Source organism: Drosophila virilis, chromosome 3 (assembly GCF_030788295.1).
Source record: "Drosophila virilis strain 15010-1051.87 chromosome 3, Dvir_AGI_RSII-ME, whole genome shotgun sequence".
In the NCBI taxonomy this organism is placed as follows: domain Eukaryota; kingdom Metazoa; phylum Arthropoda; class Insecta; order Diptera; family Drosophilidae; genus Drosophila; species Drosophila virilis.
This window is the reverse complement of record NC_091545.1, coordinates 14,063,305-14,083,387: the sequence shown is the minus strand read 5'-3', so window position 1 is coordinate 14,083,387 and position 20,083 is coordinate 14,063,305. Positions and strand designations below refer to the sequence as shown.

Sequence of the window (20,083 nt, the reverse complement as noted above, 5' to 3'; positions counted from 1 at the left end):
TAGTGTTGTGATTTGTGTTCTTACCCCTCTGTTTGTGTGGCTTTGGTTTTTTGTGTTTAGGAAGTTGTTCATCATCGAGTTTACTAATATCAATAATGTCGGCAATGCTTTCATCACTAACAACGCGTATAAGTGAATAAGGCTCTTTGCCTTCTTCTTCAATAGTTTGTATTTGGTAATATTCTTCATCCTCAAGACCTTGTTTTTTGAATGTTCGAGTTTTGGTTTTCTTTTTTCTTGGCTTCTTATTATCTGCAATTTCCTCAGTATAAACAATTTCTTCTGGCAACTCCTCAATAGGAATGGGCAATGTAGAAGTTTCATCGACTGGGACAATTTCAACATGCACACTAGTTATTGGTTTCATATTTTCCTCTTCAACAGTATTAACTGTAGTGACTTCATCATGATTGTCATCAATTTTTGTTTTAAATGTTCTTGTCTTAACAATTTTCTTCTTCTTTGTTCCATCGGGAGAAACGACTTCTAGCTCAGTTACTTGTTCTGGTAACTCAACTGACTTATTATCAGTTTGAGTAGGCTCCGTAAATGGAAGTTCATTGACAGTTATTTTATAAATGGGCTCTCCTGAATCTTGTTCAGTAATATCAATTTCCGTTACTTCTTCCTTAAATTCGTCTTTGGGTTTCTTTATGACCCGCTTTTTAGATTTTATAACTTTTTGTAAGCCATCTGCATCAACAACTTCCTCATTAACGACTATCTCTGGTAAAACAACAACTTCTGTGAACTTTTCTTCCGGAAGATCTGGAAAAGGAGCTTGGTAATTCTCAACTGTAACCTTTGTCTGAATTGGTTTTTCATATTCATCGACAGTTTGAACTTTGGTAACTTCCATGTTCGACCCTTGAACTTTTTTTATAATTTTAGTTTTAATAACCGTCTTGATTGGAGTACCATCATATTTTTCAGAAAGAATTACTGATTTTCTTTCCGGTAATTCAACAACAGTAACATCATCATCAGGCTTAGGAACAACAATTCTTTTCTTTAAACTTATTTTTTCCCCAAATGGACTTTTGGCTTCTTCTATTGTTATTGTTGTTTCAGGCTTTTTATCTTCTTCTTCAACCGTTTCAATTTTAGTGATTTCCTGTTTATCGCCCTTAGCCTTCTTAATGACCCGTGTGCGTATCTTCTTCTTCTTAGGCTTGCCGTCTTCGGTTATTGTTTCAACTACTCGCACCTCTTCCGGAAGCTCCTGGATTTGTTCAGGCTGCTCCTCTTCCACAGGAATCTCTTCCACCGTGACAGTTGTCTCGGGCTGCTTTTCATCTTCCTCGATGGTTTCAATCTTGGTGACTTCTTGCTTGTCGCCCTTAACCTTCTTGATAACACGTGTGCGTATCTTCTTCTTCGAAGGCTTGCCGTCTTCGGTTATTGTTTCAACAACCCGAACCTCTTCCGGAAGCTCCTGGATTTGTTCAGGATATTCTTCCTCCATAGGAATCTCTTCAACTGTGACAGTTGTCTCGGGTTGCTTGTCATCCTCTTCGATGGTTTCAATCTTGGTGACTTCTTGTTTGTCACCCTTAACCTTCTTGATAACACGTGTGCGTATCTTCTTCTTCGAAGGCTTGCCGTCTTCGGTTACTGTTTCAACCACACGAACCTCTTCCGGAAGCTCCTGGATTTGTTCAGGTTGTTTTTCTTCCATGGGAATCTCTTCCACTGTGACAGTTGTCTGTGGCTGCTTGTCATCTTCTTCGATGGTTTCAATCTTGGTGACTTCTTGCTTGTCACCCTTAACCTTCTTGATAACACGTGTGCGTATCTTCTTCTTTTTAGGCTTGCCATCTTCTGTTATTGTTTCAACAATACGAACCTCTTCCGGAAGCTCCTGGATTTGTTCAGGATGTTCTTCCTCCATAGGAATCTCTTCAACTGTGACAGTCGTCTCGGGCTGCTTGTCATCCTCTTCGATGGTTTCAATCTTGGTGACTTCTTGTTTGTCACCCTTAACCTTCTTGATAACACGTGTACGTATCTTCTTCTTCTTAGGCTTGCCGTTTTCGGTTACTGTTTCAACCACACGAACCTCTTCCGGAAGCTCCTGGATTTGTTCAGGTTGTTCTTCTTCCACAGGAATCTCTTGCACTGTGACAGTTGTCTCGGGCTGCTTGTCATCCTCTTCGATGGTTTCAATCTTGGTTACTTCTTGTTTGTCACCCATAAGCTTCTTGATAACACGTGTGCGTATCTTCTTCTTCTTAGGCTTGCCGTCTTCGGTTACTGTTTCAACAACACGAACCTCTTCCGGAAGCTCCCGGATTTGTTCAGGTTGTTTTTCCTCCATGGGAATTTCTTGCACTGTGACAGTGGTCTCGGGCTGCTTGTCATCCTCTTCGATTGTTTCAATCTTGGTGACTTCTTGTTTGTCACCCTTAACCTTCTTGATAACACGTGTGCGAATCTTCTTCTTCTTAGGCTTGCCGTCTTCGGTTACTGTTTCAACCACACGAACCTCTTCCGGAAGCTCCTGGACTTGTTCAGGTTGTTCTTCTTCCACAGGAATCTCTTCCACTGTGACAGTTGTTTTGGGTTGTTTGTCATCCTCTTCGATGGTTTCAATCTTGGTGACTTCTTGTTTCTCGCCTTTAACCTTCTTAATAACACGTGTGCGTATCTTCTTCTTCCTAGGCTTGCCGTCTTCGGTTACTGTTTCAACAACACGAACCTCTTCTGGAAGCTCCTGGATTTGTTCAGGTTGTTCTTCTTCCACAGGAATCTCTTGCACTGTGACAGTTGTCTCGGGTTTTTTGTCATCCTCTTCGATTGTTTCAATCTTGGTGACTTCTTGTTTGTCACCCTTAACCTTCTTGATAACACGTGTGCGTATCTTCTTCATCTTAGGCTTGCCGTCTTCGGTTACTGTTTCAACCACACGAACCTCTTCCGGAAGCTCCTGGATTTGTTCAGGATATTCTTCCTCCATAGGAATCTCTTCCACTGTGACAGTTGTCTCGGGCTGCTTGTCATCCTCTTCGATGGTTTCAATCTTGGTGACTTCTTGTTTGTCGCCCTTAACCTTCTTAATAACGCGTGTGCGTATCGTCTTCTTCTTAGGCTTACCGTCTTCGGTTACTGTTTCAACCACACGAACCTCCTCCGGAAGCTCCTGGAGTTGTTCAGGTTGTTCTTCTTCCACAGGAATCTCTTCCACTGTGACAGTTGTTTTGGGTTGTTTGTCATCCTCTTCGATTGTTTCAATCTTGGTGACTTCTTGTTTGTCACCCTTAACCTTCTTGATAACACGTGTGCGTATCTTCTTCTTCTTAGGCTTGCCGTTTTCGGTTACTGTTTCAACAACACGAACCTCTTCCGGAAGCTCCTGGATTTGTTCAGGATGTTCTTCCTCCATAGGAATCTCTTCCACTGTGACAGTTGTCTCGGGCTGCTTGTCATCCTCTTCGATGGTTTCAATCTTGGTTACTTCTTGTTTGTCACCCTTAACCTTCTTAATAACACGTGTGCGTATCTTCTTCTTCTTAGGCTTGCCGTCTTCGGTTACTGTTTCGACCACCCGAACCTCTTCCGGAAGCTCCTGGACTTTTTCAGGCTGTTCTTCTTCCACAGGAAACTCTTCCACTGTGACAGTTGTCTCGGGTTGTTTGTCATCTTCTTCGATGGTTTCAATCTTGGTGACTTCTTGTTTGTCACCCTTAACCTTCTTGATAACACGTGTGTGTATCTTCTTCTTCTTAGGCTTGCCGTCTTCGGTTACTGTTTCAACCACACGAACCTCCTCCGGAAGCTCCTGGATTTGTTCAGGTTGTTCTTCTTCCACAGGAATCTCTTCCACTGTGACAGTTGTCACTGGTTGCTTGTTATCTTCTTCGATGGTTTCAATCTTGGTGACTTCTTGTTTGTCGCCCTTAACCTTCTTGAAAACACGTGTGCGTATCTTCTTCTTCTTAGGCTTGCCGTCTTCGGTTACTGTTTCAACAACACGAACCTCTTCTGGAAGCTCCTGGATTTGTTCAGGATATTCTTCCTCCATAGGAATCTCTTCCACAGTGACAGTTGTCTCGGGCTGCTTGTCATCCTCTTCGATGGTTTCAATCTTGGTGACTTCTTGTTTGTCGCCCTTAACCTTCTTGAAAACACGTGTGCGTATCTTCTTCTTTTTAGGCTTGCCATCCTCGGTTACTGTTTCAACCACACGAACCTCTTCCGGAAGCTCCTGGATTTGTTCAGGTTGTTCTTCTTCCATAGGAATCTCTTCCACTGTGACAGTTGTCTCTGGTTGTTTGTCATCCTCTTCGATGGTTTCAATCTTGGTTACTTCTTGTTTGTCACCCTTAACCTTCTTGATAACACGTGTGCGTATCTTCTTCTTTTTAGGCTTGCCATCCTCGGTTACTGTTTCAACCACACGAACCTCCTCTGGAAGCTCCTGGATTACTTCAGACTGCTCCTCTTCCACAGGAATTTCTTCCACCGTGACAGTTGTCTCTGGTTGCTTGCCATCTTCTTCGATGGTTTCAATCTTGGTGACTTCTTGTTTGTCGCCCTTAACCTTCTTGATAACACGTGTGCGTATCTTTTTCTTCTCAGGCTTGCCGTCTTCGGTTACTGTTTCAATCACACGAACCTCTTCTGGAAGCTCCTGTATTTGCTCAGGTTGTTCTTCTTCCACAGGAATCTCTTCCACTGTGACAGTTGTCTCTGGTTGTTTGTCATCTTCTTCAATGGTTTCATTCTTGGTGACTTCTTGTTTATCACCCTTAACCTTCTTGATAACACGTGTGCGTATCTTCTTCTTCCTAGGCTTGCCGTCTTCGGTTACTGTTTCAACAACAAGAACCTCTTCTGGAAGCTCCTGTATTTGCTCAGGTTGTTCTTCTTCCACAGGAATCTCTTCCACTGTGACAGTTGTCTCTGGTTGTTTGTCATCTTCTTCAATGGTTTCAATCTTGGTGACTTCTTGTTTATCACCCTTAACCTTCTTGATAACACGTGTGCGTATCTTCTTCTTCTTAGGCTTGCCGTCTTCGGATACTGTTTCAACGACACGAACCTCTTCTGGAAGCTCCTGGATTTGTTCAGGTTGTTCTTCTTCCACAGGAATCTCTTCCACTGTGACAGTTGTCTCGGGTTGTTTGTCATCTTCTTCAATGGTTTCAATCTTGGTGACTTCTTGTTTATCACCCTTAACCTTCTTGATAACACGTGTGCGTATCTTCTTCTTCTTAGGCTTGCCATCCTCGGTTACTGTTTCAACCACACGAACCTCCTCTGGAAGCTCCTGGATTACTTCAGAATTCTCCTCTTCCACAGGAATTTCTTCCACCGTGACAGTTGTCTCTGGTTGCTTGCCATCTTCTTCGATGGTTTCAATCTTGGTGACTTCTTGTTTGTCGCCCTTAACCTTCTTGATAACACGTGTGCGTATCTTTTTCTTCTTAGGCTTGCCGTCTTCGGTTACTGTTTCAATCACACGAACCTCTTCTGGAAGCTCCTGGATGTGTTTAGGATGTACTTCTTCCATAGGAATCTCTTCAACTGTGACAGTTGACTCTGGTTGCTTGTCATCCTCTTCGATGGTTTCAATCTTGGTGACTTCTTGTTTGTCACCCTTAACCTTCTTGATAACACGTGTGCGTATCTTCTTCTTTTTAGGCTTGCCATCCTCGGTTACTGTTTCAACCACACGAACCTCTTCCGGAAGCTCCTGGATTTGTTCAGGTTGTTCTTCTTCCATAGGAATCTCTTCCACTGTGACAGTTGTCTCTGGTTGTTTGTCATCCTCTTCGATGGTTTCAATCTTGGTTATTTCTTGTTTGTCACCCTTAACCTTCTTGATAACACGTGTGCGTATCTTCTTCTTCTTAGGCTTGCCATCCTCGGTTACTGTTTCAACCACACGAACCTCCTCTGGAAGCTCCTGGATTACTTCAGACTGCTCCTCTTCCACAGGAATTTCTTCCACCGTGACAGTTGTCTCTGGTTGCTTGCCATCTTCTTCGATGGTTTCAATCTTGGTGACTTCTTGTTTGTCGCCCTTAACCTTCTTGATAACACGTGTGCGTATCTTTTTCTTCTTAGGCTTGCCGTCTTCGGTTACTGTTTCAATCACACGAACCTCTTCTGGAAGCTCCTGTATTTGGTCAGGTTGTTCTTCTTCCACAGGAATCTCTTCCACTGTGACAGTTGTCTCTGGTTGTTTGTCATCTTCTTCAATGGTTACAATCTTGGTGACTTCTTGTTTATCACCCTTAACCTTCTTGATAACACGTGTACGTATCTTCTTCTTCTTAGGCTTGCCATCCTCGGTTACTGTTTCAACCACACGAACCTCCTCTGGAAGCTCCTGGATTACTTCAGACTGCTCCTCTTCCACAGGAATTTCTTCCACCGTGACAGTTGTCTCTGGTTGCTTGCCATCTTCTTCGATGGTTTCAATCTTGGTGACTTCCTGTTTGTCGCCCTTAACCTTCTTGATAACACGTGTGCGTATCTTCTTCTTCTTAGGCTTGCCGTCTTCGGATACTGTTTCAACCACACGAACCTCTTCTGGAAGCTCCTGTATTTGCTCAGGTTGTTCTTCTTCCACAGGAATCTCTTCCACTGTGACAGTTGTCTCTGGTTGTTTGTCATCTTCTTCAATGGTTTCAATCTTGGTGACTTCTTGTTTATCACCCTTAACCTTCTTGATAACACGTGTGCGTATCTTCTTCTTCTTAGGCTTGCCGTCTTCGGATACTGTTTCAACCACACGAACCTCTTCTGGAAGCTCCTGTATTTGCTCAGGTTGTTCTTCTTCCACAGGAATCTCTTCCACTGTGACAGTTGTCTCTGGTTGTTTGTCATCTTCTTCAATGGTTTCAATCTTGGTGACTTCTTGTTTATCACCCTTAACCTTCTTGATAACACGTGTGCGTATCTTCTTCTTCTTAGGCTTGCCATCCTCGGTTACTGTTTCAACCACACGAACCTCCTCTGGAAGCTCCTGGATTACTTCAGACTGCTCCTTTTCCACAGGAATTTCTTCCACCGTGACAGTTGTCTCTGGTTGCTTGCCATCTTCTTCGATGGTTTCAATCTTGGTGACTTCTTGTTTGTCGCCCTTAACCTTCTTGATAACACGTGTGCGTATCTTTTTCTTCTTAGGCTTGCCGTCTTCGGTTACTGTTTCAAGCACACGAACCTCTTCTGGAAGCTCCTGGATGTGTTTAGGATGTACTTCTTCCATAGGAATCTCTTCAACTGTGACAGTTGACTCTGGTTGCTTGTCATCCTCTTCGATGGTTTCAATCTTGGTGACTTCTTGTTTCTCGCCTTTAACCTTCTTAATAACACGTGTGCGTATCTTCTTCTTCCTAGGCTTGCCGTCTTCGGTTACTGTTTCAACAACACGAACCTCTTCTGGAAGCTCCTGGATTTGTTCAGGTTGTTCTTCTTCCACAGGAATCTCTTCCACTGTGACAGTTGTCTCTGGTTGCTTGTCATCTTCTTCAATGGTTTCAATCTTGGTGACTTCTTGTTTCTCGCCTTTAACCTTCTTAATAACACGTGTGCGTATCTTCTTCTTCCTAGGCTTGCCGTCTTCGGTTACTGTTTCAACAACACGAACCTCTTCTGGAAGCTCCTGGATTTGTTCAGGTTGTTCTTCTTCCACAGGAATCTCTTCCACTGTGACAGTTGTCTCGGGTTGTTTGTCATCCTCTTCGATGGTTTCAATCTTGGTGACTTCTTGTTTGTCACCCTTAACCTTCTTGATAACACGTGTGCGTATCTTCTTCTTTTTAGGCTTGCCGTCTTCGGTTACTGTTTCCATCACACGAACCTCTTCCGGAAGCTCCTGGATTTGTTCAGGTTGTTCTTCTTTCACAGGAATCTCTTCCACTGTGACAGTTGTCTCGGGTTGCTTGTCATCTTCTTCAATGGTTTCAATCTTGGTGACTTCTTGTTTCTCGCCTTTAACCTTCTTAATAACACGTGTGCGTATCTTCTTCTTCCTAGGCTTGCCGTCTTCGGTTACTGTTTCAACAACACGAACCTCTTCTGGAAGCTCCTGGATTTGTTCAGGTTGTTCTTCTTTCACAGGAATCTCTTCCACTGTGACAGTTGTCTCGGGTTGTTTGTCATCCTCTTCGATGGTTTCAATCTTGGTGACTTCTTGTTTGTCACCTTTAACCTTCTTGATAACACGAGTGCGTATCTTCTTCTTCTTAGGCTTGCCGTCTTCGGTTACTGTTTCAACAACACGAACCTCTTCTGGAAGCTCCTGGATCTGTTCAGGTTGTTCTTCTTCCACAGGAATCTCTTCCACTGTGACAGTTGTCTCGGGTTGTTTGTCATCTTCTTCGATGGTTTCAATCTTGGTGACTTCTTGTTTGTCACCCTTAACCTTCTTAATAACACGTGTGTGTATCTTCTTCTTTTTAGGCTTGCCGTCTTCGGTTACTGTTTCAACCACGCGAACCTCTTCCGGAAGCTCCCGGATTTGTTCAGGCTGCTCTTCTTCCACAGGAATTTCTTTCACCGTGACAGTTGTCTCTGGTTGCTTGCCATCCTCTTCAATGGTTTCAATCTTGGTGACTTCTTGTTTGTCGCCCTTAACCTTCTTGATAACACGTGTGCGTATCTTCTTCTTTTTAGGCTTGCCGTCTTCGGTTACTGTTTCAATCACACGAACCTCTTCCGGAAGCTCCTGGATTTGTTCAGGTTGTTCTTCTTCCATAGGAATCTCTTCCACTGTAACAGTCGTCTCTGGTTGCTTGTCATCTTCTTCAATGGTTTCAATCTTGGTAACTTCTTGTTTGTCGCCCTTAACCTTCTTAATAACACGTGTGCGTATCTTCTTCTTCTTAGGCTTGCCGTCTTCGGTTACTGTTTCAACAACACGAACCTCTTCTGGAAGCTCCTGGATTTGTTCAGGTTGTTCTTGTCCCACAGGAATCTCTTTCACTGTGACAGTTGTCTCGGGTTGTTTGTCATCCTCTTCGATGGTTTCAATCTTGGTGACTTCTTGTTTGTTACCCTTAACCTTCTTGATAACACGTGTGCGTATCTTCTTCTTCTTAGGCTTGCCGTCTTCGGTTACTGTTTCGACCACCCGAACCTCTTCCGGAAGCTCCTGGATTTGTTCAAGTTGTTCTTCTTCCACAGGAATCTCTTCCACTGTGACAGTTGACTCTGGTTGCTTGTCATCCTCTTCGATGGTTTCAATCTTGGTGACTTCTTGTTTCTCGCCTTTAACCTTCTTAATAACACGTGTGCGTATCTTCTTCTTCCTAGGCTTGCCGTCTTCAGTTACTGTTTCAACCACACGAACCTCTTCCGGAAGCTCCTGGATTTGTTCAGGTTGTTCTTCTTTCACAGGAATCTCTTCCACTGTGACAGTTGTCTCGGGTTGTTTGTCATCTTCTTCAATGGTTTCAATCTTGGTGACTTCTTGTTTCTCGCCCTTAACCTTCTTAATAACACGTGTGCGTATCTTCTTCTTCCTAGGCTTGCCGTCTTCGGTTACTGTTTCAACAACACGAACCTCTTCTGGAAGCTCCTGGATTTGTTCAGGTTGTTCTTCTTCCACAGGAATCTCTTCCACTGTGACAGTTGTCTCGGGTTGTTTGTCATCTTCTTCAATGGTTTCAATCTTGGTGACTTCTTGTTTGTCGCCCTTAACCTTCTTGATAACACGAGTGCGTATCTTCTTCTTTTTAGGCTTGCCGTCTTCGGTTACTGTTTCAATCACACGAACCTCTTCCGGAAGCTCCTGGATTTGTTCAGGTTGTTCTTCTTTCACAGGAATCTCTTCCACTGTGACAGTTGTCTCTGGTTGTTTGTCATCTTCTTCAATGGTTTCAATCTTGGTGACTTCATGTTTCTCGCCCTTAACCTTCTTAATAACACGTGTGCGTATCTGCTTCTTCCTAGGCTTGCCGTCTTCGGTTATTGTTTCAACAACACGAACCTCTTCTGGAAACTCCTGGATTTGTTCAGGTTGTTCTTCTTCCACAGGAATCTCTTCCACTGTGACAGTTGTCTCGGGTTGTTTGTCATCTTCTTCAATGGTTTCAATCTTGGTGACTTCTTGTTTATCACCCTTAACCTTCTTGATAACACGTGTGCGTATCTTCTTCTTTTTAGGCTTGCCGTCTTCGGTTACTGTTTCTATCACACGAACCTCTTCCGGAAGCTCCTGGATTTGTTCAGGTTGTTCTTCTTCCACAGGAATCTCTTCCACTGTAACAGTTGTCTCTGGTTGCTTGTCATCTTCTTCAATGGTTTCAATCTTGGTAACTTCTTGTTTGTCGCCCTTAACCTTCTTAATAACACGTGTGCGTATCTTCTTCTTCTTAGGCTTGCCGTCTTCGGTTACTGTTTCAACAACACAAAATTCTTCTGGAAGCTCCTGGATTTGTTCAGGTTGTTCTTCTTCCACAGGAATCTCTTTCACTGTGACAGTTGTCTCGGGTTGTTTGTCATCCTCTTCGATGGTTTCAATCTTGGTGACTTCTTGTTTGTCACCCTTAACCTTCTTGATAACACGTGTGCGTATCTTCTTCTTCCTAGGCTTGCCGTCTTCGGTTACTGTTTCAACAACACGAACCTCTTCTGGAAGCTCCTGGATTTGTTCAGGTTGTTCTTCTTCCACAGGAATCTCTTCCACTGTGACAGTTGTCTCGGGTTGTTTGTCATCCTCTTCGATGGTTTCAATCTTGGTGACTTCTTGTTTGTCACCCTTAACCTTCTTAATAACACGTGTGCGTATCTTCTTCTTCTTAGGCTTGCCGTCTTCGGTTACTGTTTCGACCACCCGAACCTCTTCCGGAAGCTCCTGGATTTGTTCAGGTTGTTCTTCTTCCACAGGAATCTCTTCCACTGTGACAGTTGTTTCGGGTTGTTTGTCATCCTCTTCGATGGTTTCAATCTTGGTGACTTCTTGTTTGTCACCCTTAACCTTCTTAATAACACGTGTGCGTATCTTCTTCTTCTTAGGCTTGCCGTCTTCGGTTACTGTTTCGACCACCCGAACCTCTTCCGGAAGCTCCTGGATTTGTTCAGGTTGTTCTTCTTCCACAGGAATCTCTTCCACTGTGACAGTTGTTTCGGGTTGTTTGTCATCCTCTTCGATGGTTTCAATCTTGGTGACTTCTTGTTTGTCACCTTTAACCTTCTTGATAACACGAGTGCGTATCTTCTTCTTCTTAGGCTTGCCGTCTTCGGTTACTGTTTCAACAACACGAATCTCTTCTGGAAGCTCCTGGATCTGTTCAGGTTGTTCTTCTTTCACAGGAATCTCTTCCACTGTGACAGTTGTCTCGGGTTGTTTGTCATCCTCTTCGATGGTTTCAATCTTGGTGACTTCTTGTTTGTCACCCTTAACCTTCTTGATAACACGTGTGCGTATCTTCTTCTTTTTAGGCTTGCCGTCTTCGGTTACTGTTTCAACCACGCGAACCTCTTCCGGAAGCTCCCGGATTTGTTCAGGCTGCTCTTCTTCCACAGGAATTTCTTTCACCGTGACAGTTGTCTCTGGTTGCTTGCCATCTTCTTCAATGGTTTGAATCTTGGTGACTTCTTGTTTGTCGCCCTTAACCTTCTTGATAACACGTGTGCGTATCTTCTTCTTTTTAGGCTTGCCGTCTTCGGTTACTGTTTCAATCACACGAACCTCTTCCGGAAGCTCCCGGATTTGTTCAGGTTGTTCTTCTTCCACAGGAATCTCTTCCACTGTAACAGTTGTCTCTGGTTGCTTGTCATCTTCTTCAATGGTTTCAATCTTGGTAACTTCTTGTTTGTCGCCCTTAACCTTCTTGATAACACGTGTGCGTATCTTCTTCTTCTTAGGCTTGCCGTCTTCGGTTACTGTTTCAACAACACGAACCTCTTCTGGAAGCTCCTGGATTTGTTCAAGTTGTTCTTCTTCCACAGGAATCTCTTCCACTGTGACAGTTGTCTCGGGTTGTTTGTCATCCTCTTCGATGGTTTCAATCTTGGTGACTTCTTGTTTGTCACCTTTAACCTTCTTGATAACACGAGTGCGTATCTTCTTCTTCTTAGGCTTGCCGTCTTCGGTTACTGTTTCAACAACACGAACCTCTTCTGGAAGCTCCTGGATTTGTTCAAGTTGTTCTTCTTCCACAGGAATCTCTTCCACTGTGACAGTTGTCTCGGGTTGTTTGTCATCCTCTTCGATGGTTTCAATCTTGGTGACTTCTTGTTTGTCACCTTTAACCTTCTTGATAACACGAGTGCGTATCTTCTTCTTCTTAGGCTTGCCGTCTTCGGTTACTGTTTCAACAACACGAATCTCTTCTGGAAGCTCCTGGATCTGTTCAGGTTGTTCTTCTTCCACAGGAATCTCTTCCACTGTGACAGTTGTCTCGGGTTGCTTGTCATACTCTTCAATGGTTTCAATCTTGGTGACTTCTTGTTTGTCACCCTTAACCTTCTTGATTACACGTGTGCGTATCTTCTTCTTTTTAGGCTTGCCGTCTTCGGTTACTGTTTCAACCACGCGAACCTCTTCCGGAAGCTCCCGGATTTGTTCAGGCTGCTCTTCATCCACAGGAATTTCTTTCACCGTGACAGTTGTCTCTGGTTGCTTGCCATCTTCTTCAATGGTTTCAATCTTGGTGACTTCTTGTTTGTCGCCCTTAACCTTCTTGATAACACGTGTGCGTATCTTTTTCTTCTTAGGCTTGCCGTCTTCGGTTACTGTTTCAATCACACGAACCTCTTCCGGAAGCTCCTGGATTTGTTCAGGTTGTTCTTCTTCCACAGGAATCTCTTCCACTGTAACAGTTGTCTCTGGTTGCTTGTCATCTTCTTCAATGGTTTCAATCTTGGTAACTTCTTGTTTGTCGCCCTTAACCTTCTTAATAACACGTGTGCGTATCTTCTTCTTCTTAGGCTTGCCGTCTTCGGTTACTGTTTCAATCACACGAACCTCTTCTGGAAGCTCCTGGATTTGTTCAAGTTGTTCTTCTTCCACAGGAATCTCTTCCACTGTGACAGTTGTCTCGGGTTGTTTGTCATCCTCTTCGATGGTTTCAATCTTGGTGACTTCTTGTTTGTCACCCTTAACCTTCTTGATAACACGTGTGCGTATCTTCTTCTTCTTAGGCTTGCCGTCTTCGCTTACTGTTTCGACCACCCGAACCTCTTCCGGAAGCTCCTGGATTTGTTCAAGTTGTTCTTCTTCCACAGGAATCTCTTCCACTGTGACAGTTGTCTCGGGTTGTTTGTCATCCTCTTCGATGGTTTCAATCTTGGTGACTTCTTGTTTGTCACCCTTAACCTTCTTGATAACACGTGTGCGAATCTTCTTTTTCTTGTGCTTGCAGTCTTCGGTTACTATTTCCACCACACGAACCTCTTCCGGAAGCTCCTGGATTTGTTCAGGTTGTTCTTCTTCCACAGGAATCTCTTCCACTGTGACAGTTGTCTCGGGTTGTTTGTCATCCTCTTCGATGGTTTCAATCTTGGTGACTTCTTGTTTGTCACCCTTAACCTTCTTGATAACACGTGTGCGAATCTTCTTTTTCTTGGGCTTGCCGTCTTCGGTTACTGTTTCAACCACACGAACCTCTTCCGGAAGCTCCTGGATTTGTTCAGGTTGTTCTTCTTTCACAGGAATCTCTTCCACTGTGACAGTTGTCTCGGGTTGTTTGTCATCCTCTTCGATGGTTTCAATCTTGGTGACTTCTTGTTTGTCACCCTTAACCTTCTTGATAACACGTGTGCGTATCTTCTTCTTTTTAGGCTTGCCGTCTTCGGTTACTGTTTCAACCACGCGAACCTCTTCCGGAAGCTCCTGGATTTGTTCAGGCTGCTCTTCTTCCACAGGAATTTCTTTCACCGTGACAGTTGTCTCTGGTTGCTTGCCATCTTCTTCAATGGTTTCAATCTTGGTGACTTCTTGTTTGTCGCCCTTAACCTTCTTGATAACACGTGTGCGTATCTTCTTCTTTTTAGGCTTGCCGTCTTCGGTTACTGTTTCAATCACACGAACCTCTTCTGGAAGCTCCCGGATTTGTTCAGGTTGTTCTTCTTCCACAGGAATCTCTTCCACTGTAACAGTTGTCTCTGGTTGCTTGTCATCTTCTTCAATGGTTTCAATCTTGGTAACTTCTTGTTTGTCGCCCTTAACCTTCTTGATAACACGTGTGCGTATCTTCTTCTTCTTAGGCTTGCCGTCTTCGGTTACTGTTTCAACAACACGAACCTCTTCTGGAAGCTCCTGGATTTGTTCAAGTTGTTCTTCTTCCACAGGAATCTCTTCCACTGTGACAGTTGTCTCGGGTTGTTTGTCATCCTCTTCGATGGTTTCAATCTTGGTGACTTCTTGTTTGTCACCCTTAACCTTCTTGATAACACGAGTGCGTATCTTCTTCTTCTTAGGCTTGCCGTCTTCGGTTACTGTTTCAACAACACGAACCTCTTCTGGAAGCTCCTGGATTTTTTCAGGTTGTACTTCTTCCACAGGAATCTCTTCCACTGTGACAGATGTCTCGGGTTGTTTGTCATCCTCTTCGATGGTTTCAATCTTGGTGACTTCTTGTTTGTCACCCTTAACCTTCTTGATAACACGTGTGCGTATCTTCTTCTTCTTAGGCTTGCCGTCTTCGGTTACTGTTTCGACCACCCGAACCTCTTCCGGAAGCTCCTGGATTTGTTCAGGTTGTTCTTCTTCCACAGGAATCTCATCCACTGTGACAGTTGTCTCTGGTTGCTTGTCATCTTCTTCAATGGTTTCAATCTTGGTGACTTCTTGTTTGTCGCCCTTAACCTTCTTAATAATACGTGTGCGTATCTTCTTCTTCTTAGGCTTGCCGTCTTCGGTTACTGTTTCAACAACACGAACCTCTTCTGGAAGCTCCTGGATTTGTTCAGGTTGTTCTTCTTCCACAGGAATCTCTTCCACTGTGACAGTTGTCTCTGGTTGTTTGTCATCCTCTTCGATGGTTTCAATCTTGGTGACTTCTTGTTTGTCACCCTTAACCATCTTGATAACACGTGTGCGTATCTTCTTCTTCTTAGGCTTGCCGTCTTCGGTTACTGTTTCGACCACGCGAACCTCTTCCGGAAGCTCCCTGATTTGTTCAGGCTGCTCCTCTTCCACAGGAATCTCTTCCACTGTGACAGTTGTCTCGGGTTGTTTGTCATCCTCTTCGATGGTTTCAATCTTGGTGACTTCTTGTTTGTCACCCTTAACCTTCTTTATAACACGTGTGCGTATCTTCTTCTTCTTGGGCTTGCCGTCTTCGGTTACTGTTTCAACAACACGAACCTCTTCCGGAAGCTCCTGGATTTTTTCAGGCTGTTCTTCTTCCACAGGAATCTCTTCCACTGTGACAGTTGTCTCTGTTGGCCTGTCATCCTCTTCGATGGTTTCAATCTTGGTGATTTCTTGTTTGTCACCCTTAACCTTCTTGATAACACGTGTGCGTATCTTCTTCTTTTTAGGCTTGCCGTCTTCGGTTACTCTTTCGACCACCCGAACCTCTTCCGGAAGCTCCCTGATTTGTTCAGGCTGCTCCTCTTCCACAGGAATCTCTTCCACTGTGACAGTTGTCTCGGGTTGTTTGTCATCCTCTTCGACGGTTTCAATCTTGGTGACTTCTTGTTTGTCACCCTTAACCTTCTTGATAACACGTGTGCGTATCTTCTTCTTCTTAGGCTTGCCGTCTTCGGTTACTGTTTCGACCACCCGAACCTCTTCCGGAAGCTCCTGGATTTTTTCAGGCTGTTCTTCTTCCACAGGAATCTCATCCACTGTGACAGTTGTCTCTGTTGGCCTGTCATCCTCTTCGATGGTTTCAATCTTGGTGACTTCTTGTTTGTCACCCTTAACCTTCTTGATAACACGTGTGCGAATCTTCTTTTTCTTGGGCTTGCCGTCTTCGGTTACTGTTTCAACCACACGAACCTCTTCCGGAAGCTCCTGGATATGTTCAGGTTGTTCTTCTTCCACAGGAATCTCTTCCACTGTGACAGTTGTCTCGGGTTGTTTGTCATCCTCTTCGATGGTTTCAATCTTGGTGACTTCTTGTTTGTCACCCTTAACCTTCTTGATAACACGAGTGCGTATCTTCTTCTTCTTAGGCTTGCCGTCTTCGGTTACTGTTTCGACCACCCGAACCTCTTCCGGAAGCTCCTGGATTTGTTCAGGTTGTTCTTCTTCCACAGGAATCTCTTCCACTGTGACAATTGTCTCTGGTTGCTTGTCATCTTCTTCAATGGTTTCAATCTTGGTGACTTCTTGTTTGTCGCCCTTAACCTTTTTAATAACACGTGTGCGTATCTTCTTCTTCTTAGGCTTGCCGTCTTCGGTTACTGTTTCAACAACACGAACCTCTTCTGGAAGCTCCTGGATTTGTTCAGGTTGTTCTTCTTCCACAGGAATCTCTTCCACTGTGACAGTTGTCTCTGGTTGTTTGTCATCCTCTTCGATGGTTTCAATCTTGGTGACTTCTTGTTTGTCACCCTTAACCTTCTTGATAACACGTGTGCGTATCTTCTTCTTCTTAGGCTTGCCGTCTTCGGTTACTGTTTCGACCACCCGAACCTCTTCCGGAAGCTCCTGGATTTTTTCAGGCTGTTCTTCTTCCACAGGAATCTCATCCACTGTGACAGTTGTCTCTGTTGGCCTGTCATCCTCTTCGATGGTTTCAATCTTGGTGACTTCTTGTTTGTCACCCTTAACCTTCTTGATAACACGTGTGCGAATCTTCTTTTTCTTGGGCTTGCCGTCTTCGGTTACTGTTTCAACCACACGAACCTCTTCCGGAAGCTCCTGGATATGTTCAGGTTGTTCTTCTTCCACAGGAATCTCTTCCACTGTGACAGTTGTCTCGGGTTGATTGTCATCCTCTTCGATGGTTTCAATCTTGGTGACTTCTTGTTTGTCACCCTTAACCTTCTTGATAACACGAGTGCGTATCTTCTTCTTCTTAGGCTTGCCGTCTTCGGTTACTGTTTCGACCACCCGAACCTCTTCCGGAAGCTCCTGGATTTGTTCAGGTTGTTCTTCTTCCACAGGAATCTCTTCCACTGTGACAATTGTCTCTGGTTGCTTGTCATCTTCTTCAATGGTTTCAATCTTGGTGACTTCTTGTTTGTCGCCCTTAACCTTTTTAATAACACGTGTGCGTATCTTCTTCTTCTTAGGCTTGCCGTCTTCGGTTACTGTTTCAACAACACGAACCTCTTCTGGAAGCTCCTGGATTTGTTCAGGTTGTTCTTCTTCCACAGGAATCTCTTCTACTGTGACAGTTGTCTCGGGTTGTTTGTCATCCTCTTCGATGGTTTCAATCTTGGTGACTTCTTGTTTGTCACCCTTAACCTTCTTGATAACACGTGTGCGTATCTTCTTCTTCTTAGGCTTGCCGTCTTCGGTTACTGTTTCGACCACGCGAACCTCTTCCGGTAGCTCCCTGATTTGTTCAGGCTGCTCCTCTTCCACAGGAAACTCTTCCACTGTGACAGTTGTCTCGGGTTGTTTGTCATCCTCTTCGATGGTTTCAATCTTGGTGACTTCTTGTTTGTCACCCTTAACCTTCTTTATAACACGTGTGCGTATCTTCTTCTTCTTGGGCTTGCCGTCTTCGGTTACTGTTTCAACAACACGAACCTCTTCCGGAAGCTCCTGGATTTTTTCAGGCTGTTCTTCTTCCACAGGAATCTCTTCCACTGTGACAGTTGTCTCTGTTGGCCTGTCATCCTCTTCGATGGTTTCAATCTTGGTGATTTCTTGTTTGTCACCCTTAACCTTCTTGATAACACGTGTGCGTATCTTCTTCTTCTTAGGCTTGCCGTCTTCGGTTACTCTTTCGACCACCCGAACCTCTTCCGGAAGCTCCCTGATTTGTTCAGGCTGCTCCTCTTCCACAGGAATCTCTTCCACTGTGACAGTTGTCTCGGGTTGTTTGTCATCCTCTTCGATGGTTTCAATCTTGGTGACTTCTTGTTTGTCACCCTTAACCTTCTTTATAACACGCGTGCGTATCTTCTTCTTCTTAGGCTTGCCGTCTTCGGTTACAGTTTCAACAACACGAACCTCTTCTGGAAGCTCCTGGATTTGTTCAGGTTGTTCTTCTTCCACAGGAATCTCTTCCACTGTGACAGTTGTCTCGGGTTGTTTGTCATCCTCTTCGATGGCTTCAATCTTGGTGACTTCTTGTTTGTCACCTTTAACCTTCTTGATAACACGAGTGCGTATCTTCTTCTTCTTAGGCTTGCCGTCTTCGGTTACTGTTTCAACAACACGAACCTCTTCTGGAAGCTCCTGGATGTTTTCAGGCTGTTCTTCTTCCACAGGAATCTCTTCCACTGTGACAGTTGTCTCTGTTGGCCTGTCATCCTCTTCGATGGTTTCAATCTTGGTGACTTCTTGTTTGTCACCCTTAACCTTCTTGATAACACGTGTGCGAATCTTCTTTTTCTTGGGCTTGCCGTCTTCGGTTACTGTTTCAACCACACGAACCTCTTCCGGAAGCTCCTGGATATGTTCAGGTTGTTCTTCTTTCACAGGAATCTCTTCCACTGTGACAGTTGTCTCGGGTTGTTTGTCATCCTCTTCGATGGTTTCAATCTTGGTGACTTCTTGTTTGTCACCTTTAACCTTCTTGATAACACGAGTGCGTATCTTCTTCTTCTTAGGCTTGCCGTCTTCGGTTACTGTTTCAACAACACGAACCTCTTCTGGAAGCTCCTGGATTTTTTCAGGTTGTTCTTCTTCCACAGGAATCTCTTCCACTGTGACAGTTGTCTCGGGTTGTTTGTCATCCTCTTCGATTGTTTCAATCTTGGTGACTTCTTGTTTGTCGCCCTTAACCTTCTTGATAACACGTGTGCGTATCTTCTTCTTCTTAGGCTTGCCGTCTTTGGTTACTGTTTCAACCACACGAACCTCTTCCGGAAGCTCCTGGATTTGTTCAGGCTGCTCCTTTTCCACAGGAATCTCTTCCACTGTGACAGTTGTCTCGGGTTGTTTGTCATCCTCTTCGATTGTTTCAATCTTGGTGACTTCTTGTTTGTCACCTTTAACCTTCTTGATAACACGAGTGCGTATCTTCTTCTTCTTAGGCTTGCCGTCTTCGGTTACTGTTTCAACAACACGAACCTCTTCTGGAAGCTCCTGGATTTGTTCAGGTTGTTCTTCTTCCACAGGAATCTCTTCCACTGTAACAGTTGTCTCTGGTTGTTTGTCATCCTCTTCGATGGTTTCAATCTTGGTGACTTCTTGTTTGTTGCCCTTAACCTTCTTGATAACACGTGTGCGAATCTTCTTCTTCTTAGGCTTGCCGTCTTCGGTTACTGTTTCAACCACACGAACCTCTTCCGGAAGCTCCTGGATTTGTTCAGGTTGTTCTTCTTTCACAGGAATCTCTTCCACTGTGACAGTTGTCTCTGGTTGTTTGTCATCCTCTTCGATGGTTTCAATCTTGGTGACTTCTTGTTTGTCGCCCTTAACCTTCTTGATAACACGTGTGCGTATCTTCTTCTTCTTAGGCTTGCCGTCTTCGGTTACTGTTTCAACCACACGAACCTCCTCTGGAAGCTCCTTGATTTCTTCAGGTTGTTCTTCTTCCACAGGAATCTCTTCCACTGTTACAGTTGTCTCGGGTTGTTTGTCATCCTCTTCAATGGTTTCAATCTTGGTGACTTCTTGTTTGTCACCCTTAACCTTTTTGATAACACGTGTGCGGGTCTTCTTCTTTTTCAGCTTGCCGTCTTCGGCTACTGTTTCAACAATGTGAACCTCTTCCGGAAGTTCGCTGATTTGTTCAGGCTCTCTTTGATATATGGGAGCTTCTTCTACTGTGACAATTGTCTCGGGCTGTTTGTTGTCCTCTTCGATGGTTTCAATCTTGGTGATTTCTTGCTTGTCGCCCTTAACCTTCTTTATTACACGTGTGCGTATGATTTTTTTCTTCTTTTGACCATCTTTGGTGAGTTTTTCAACAATTTGTATAGTTTCGGGAATCTCCGTTATCTCAACTTCATGTGTTTCTTTAATTTGTGTTGGTGTCTTATGTTGTGTGTGTTTTGTGTCAGTGGCTTGTTTTGTATCTGTGTAAAAAATATGCTTTTAGTCTTAATTCGG

At 44.1% G+C, this 20,083-nt stretch overlaps 1 protein-coding gene across 22 annotated transcripts in view; it reads right to left on the bottom strand.

The window, feature by feature from the left end:
- Positions 1-20,083, bottom strand: part of sls (sallimus) — a 143,834-nt gene that overhangs the window by 25,111 nt on the left and 98,640 nt on the right. For 16 of the 22 annotated variants that reach the window (XM_070208463.1, XM_070208475.1, XM_070208468.1 and 13 more), the window contains one exon: positions 25-20,049. The exons of 5 other annotated variants lie outside the window; for them this stretch is intronic. In XM_070208463.1, coding sequence (XP_070064564.1) covers positions 25-20,049 — 20,025 coding nt within the window. The remainder of the gene's footprint in view (positions 1-24; positions 20,050-20,083) is intronic. One more of the 22 variants, XM_070208466.1, reaches the window with a different exon arrangement.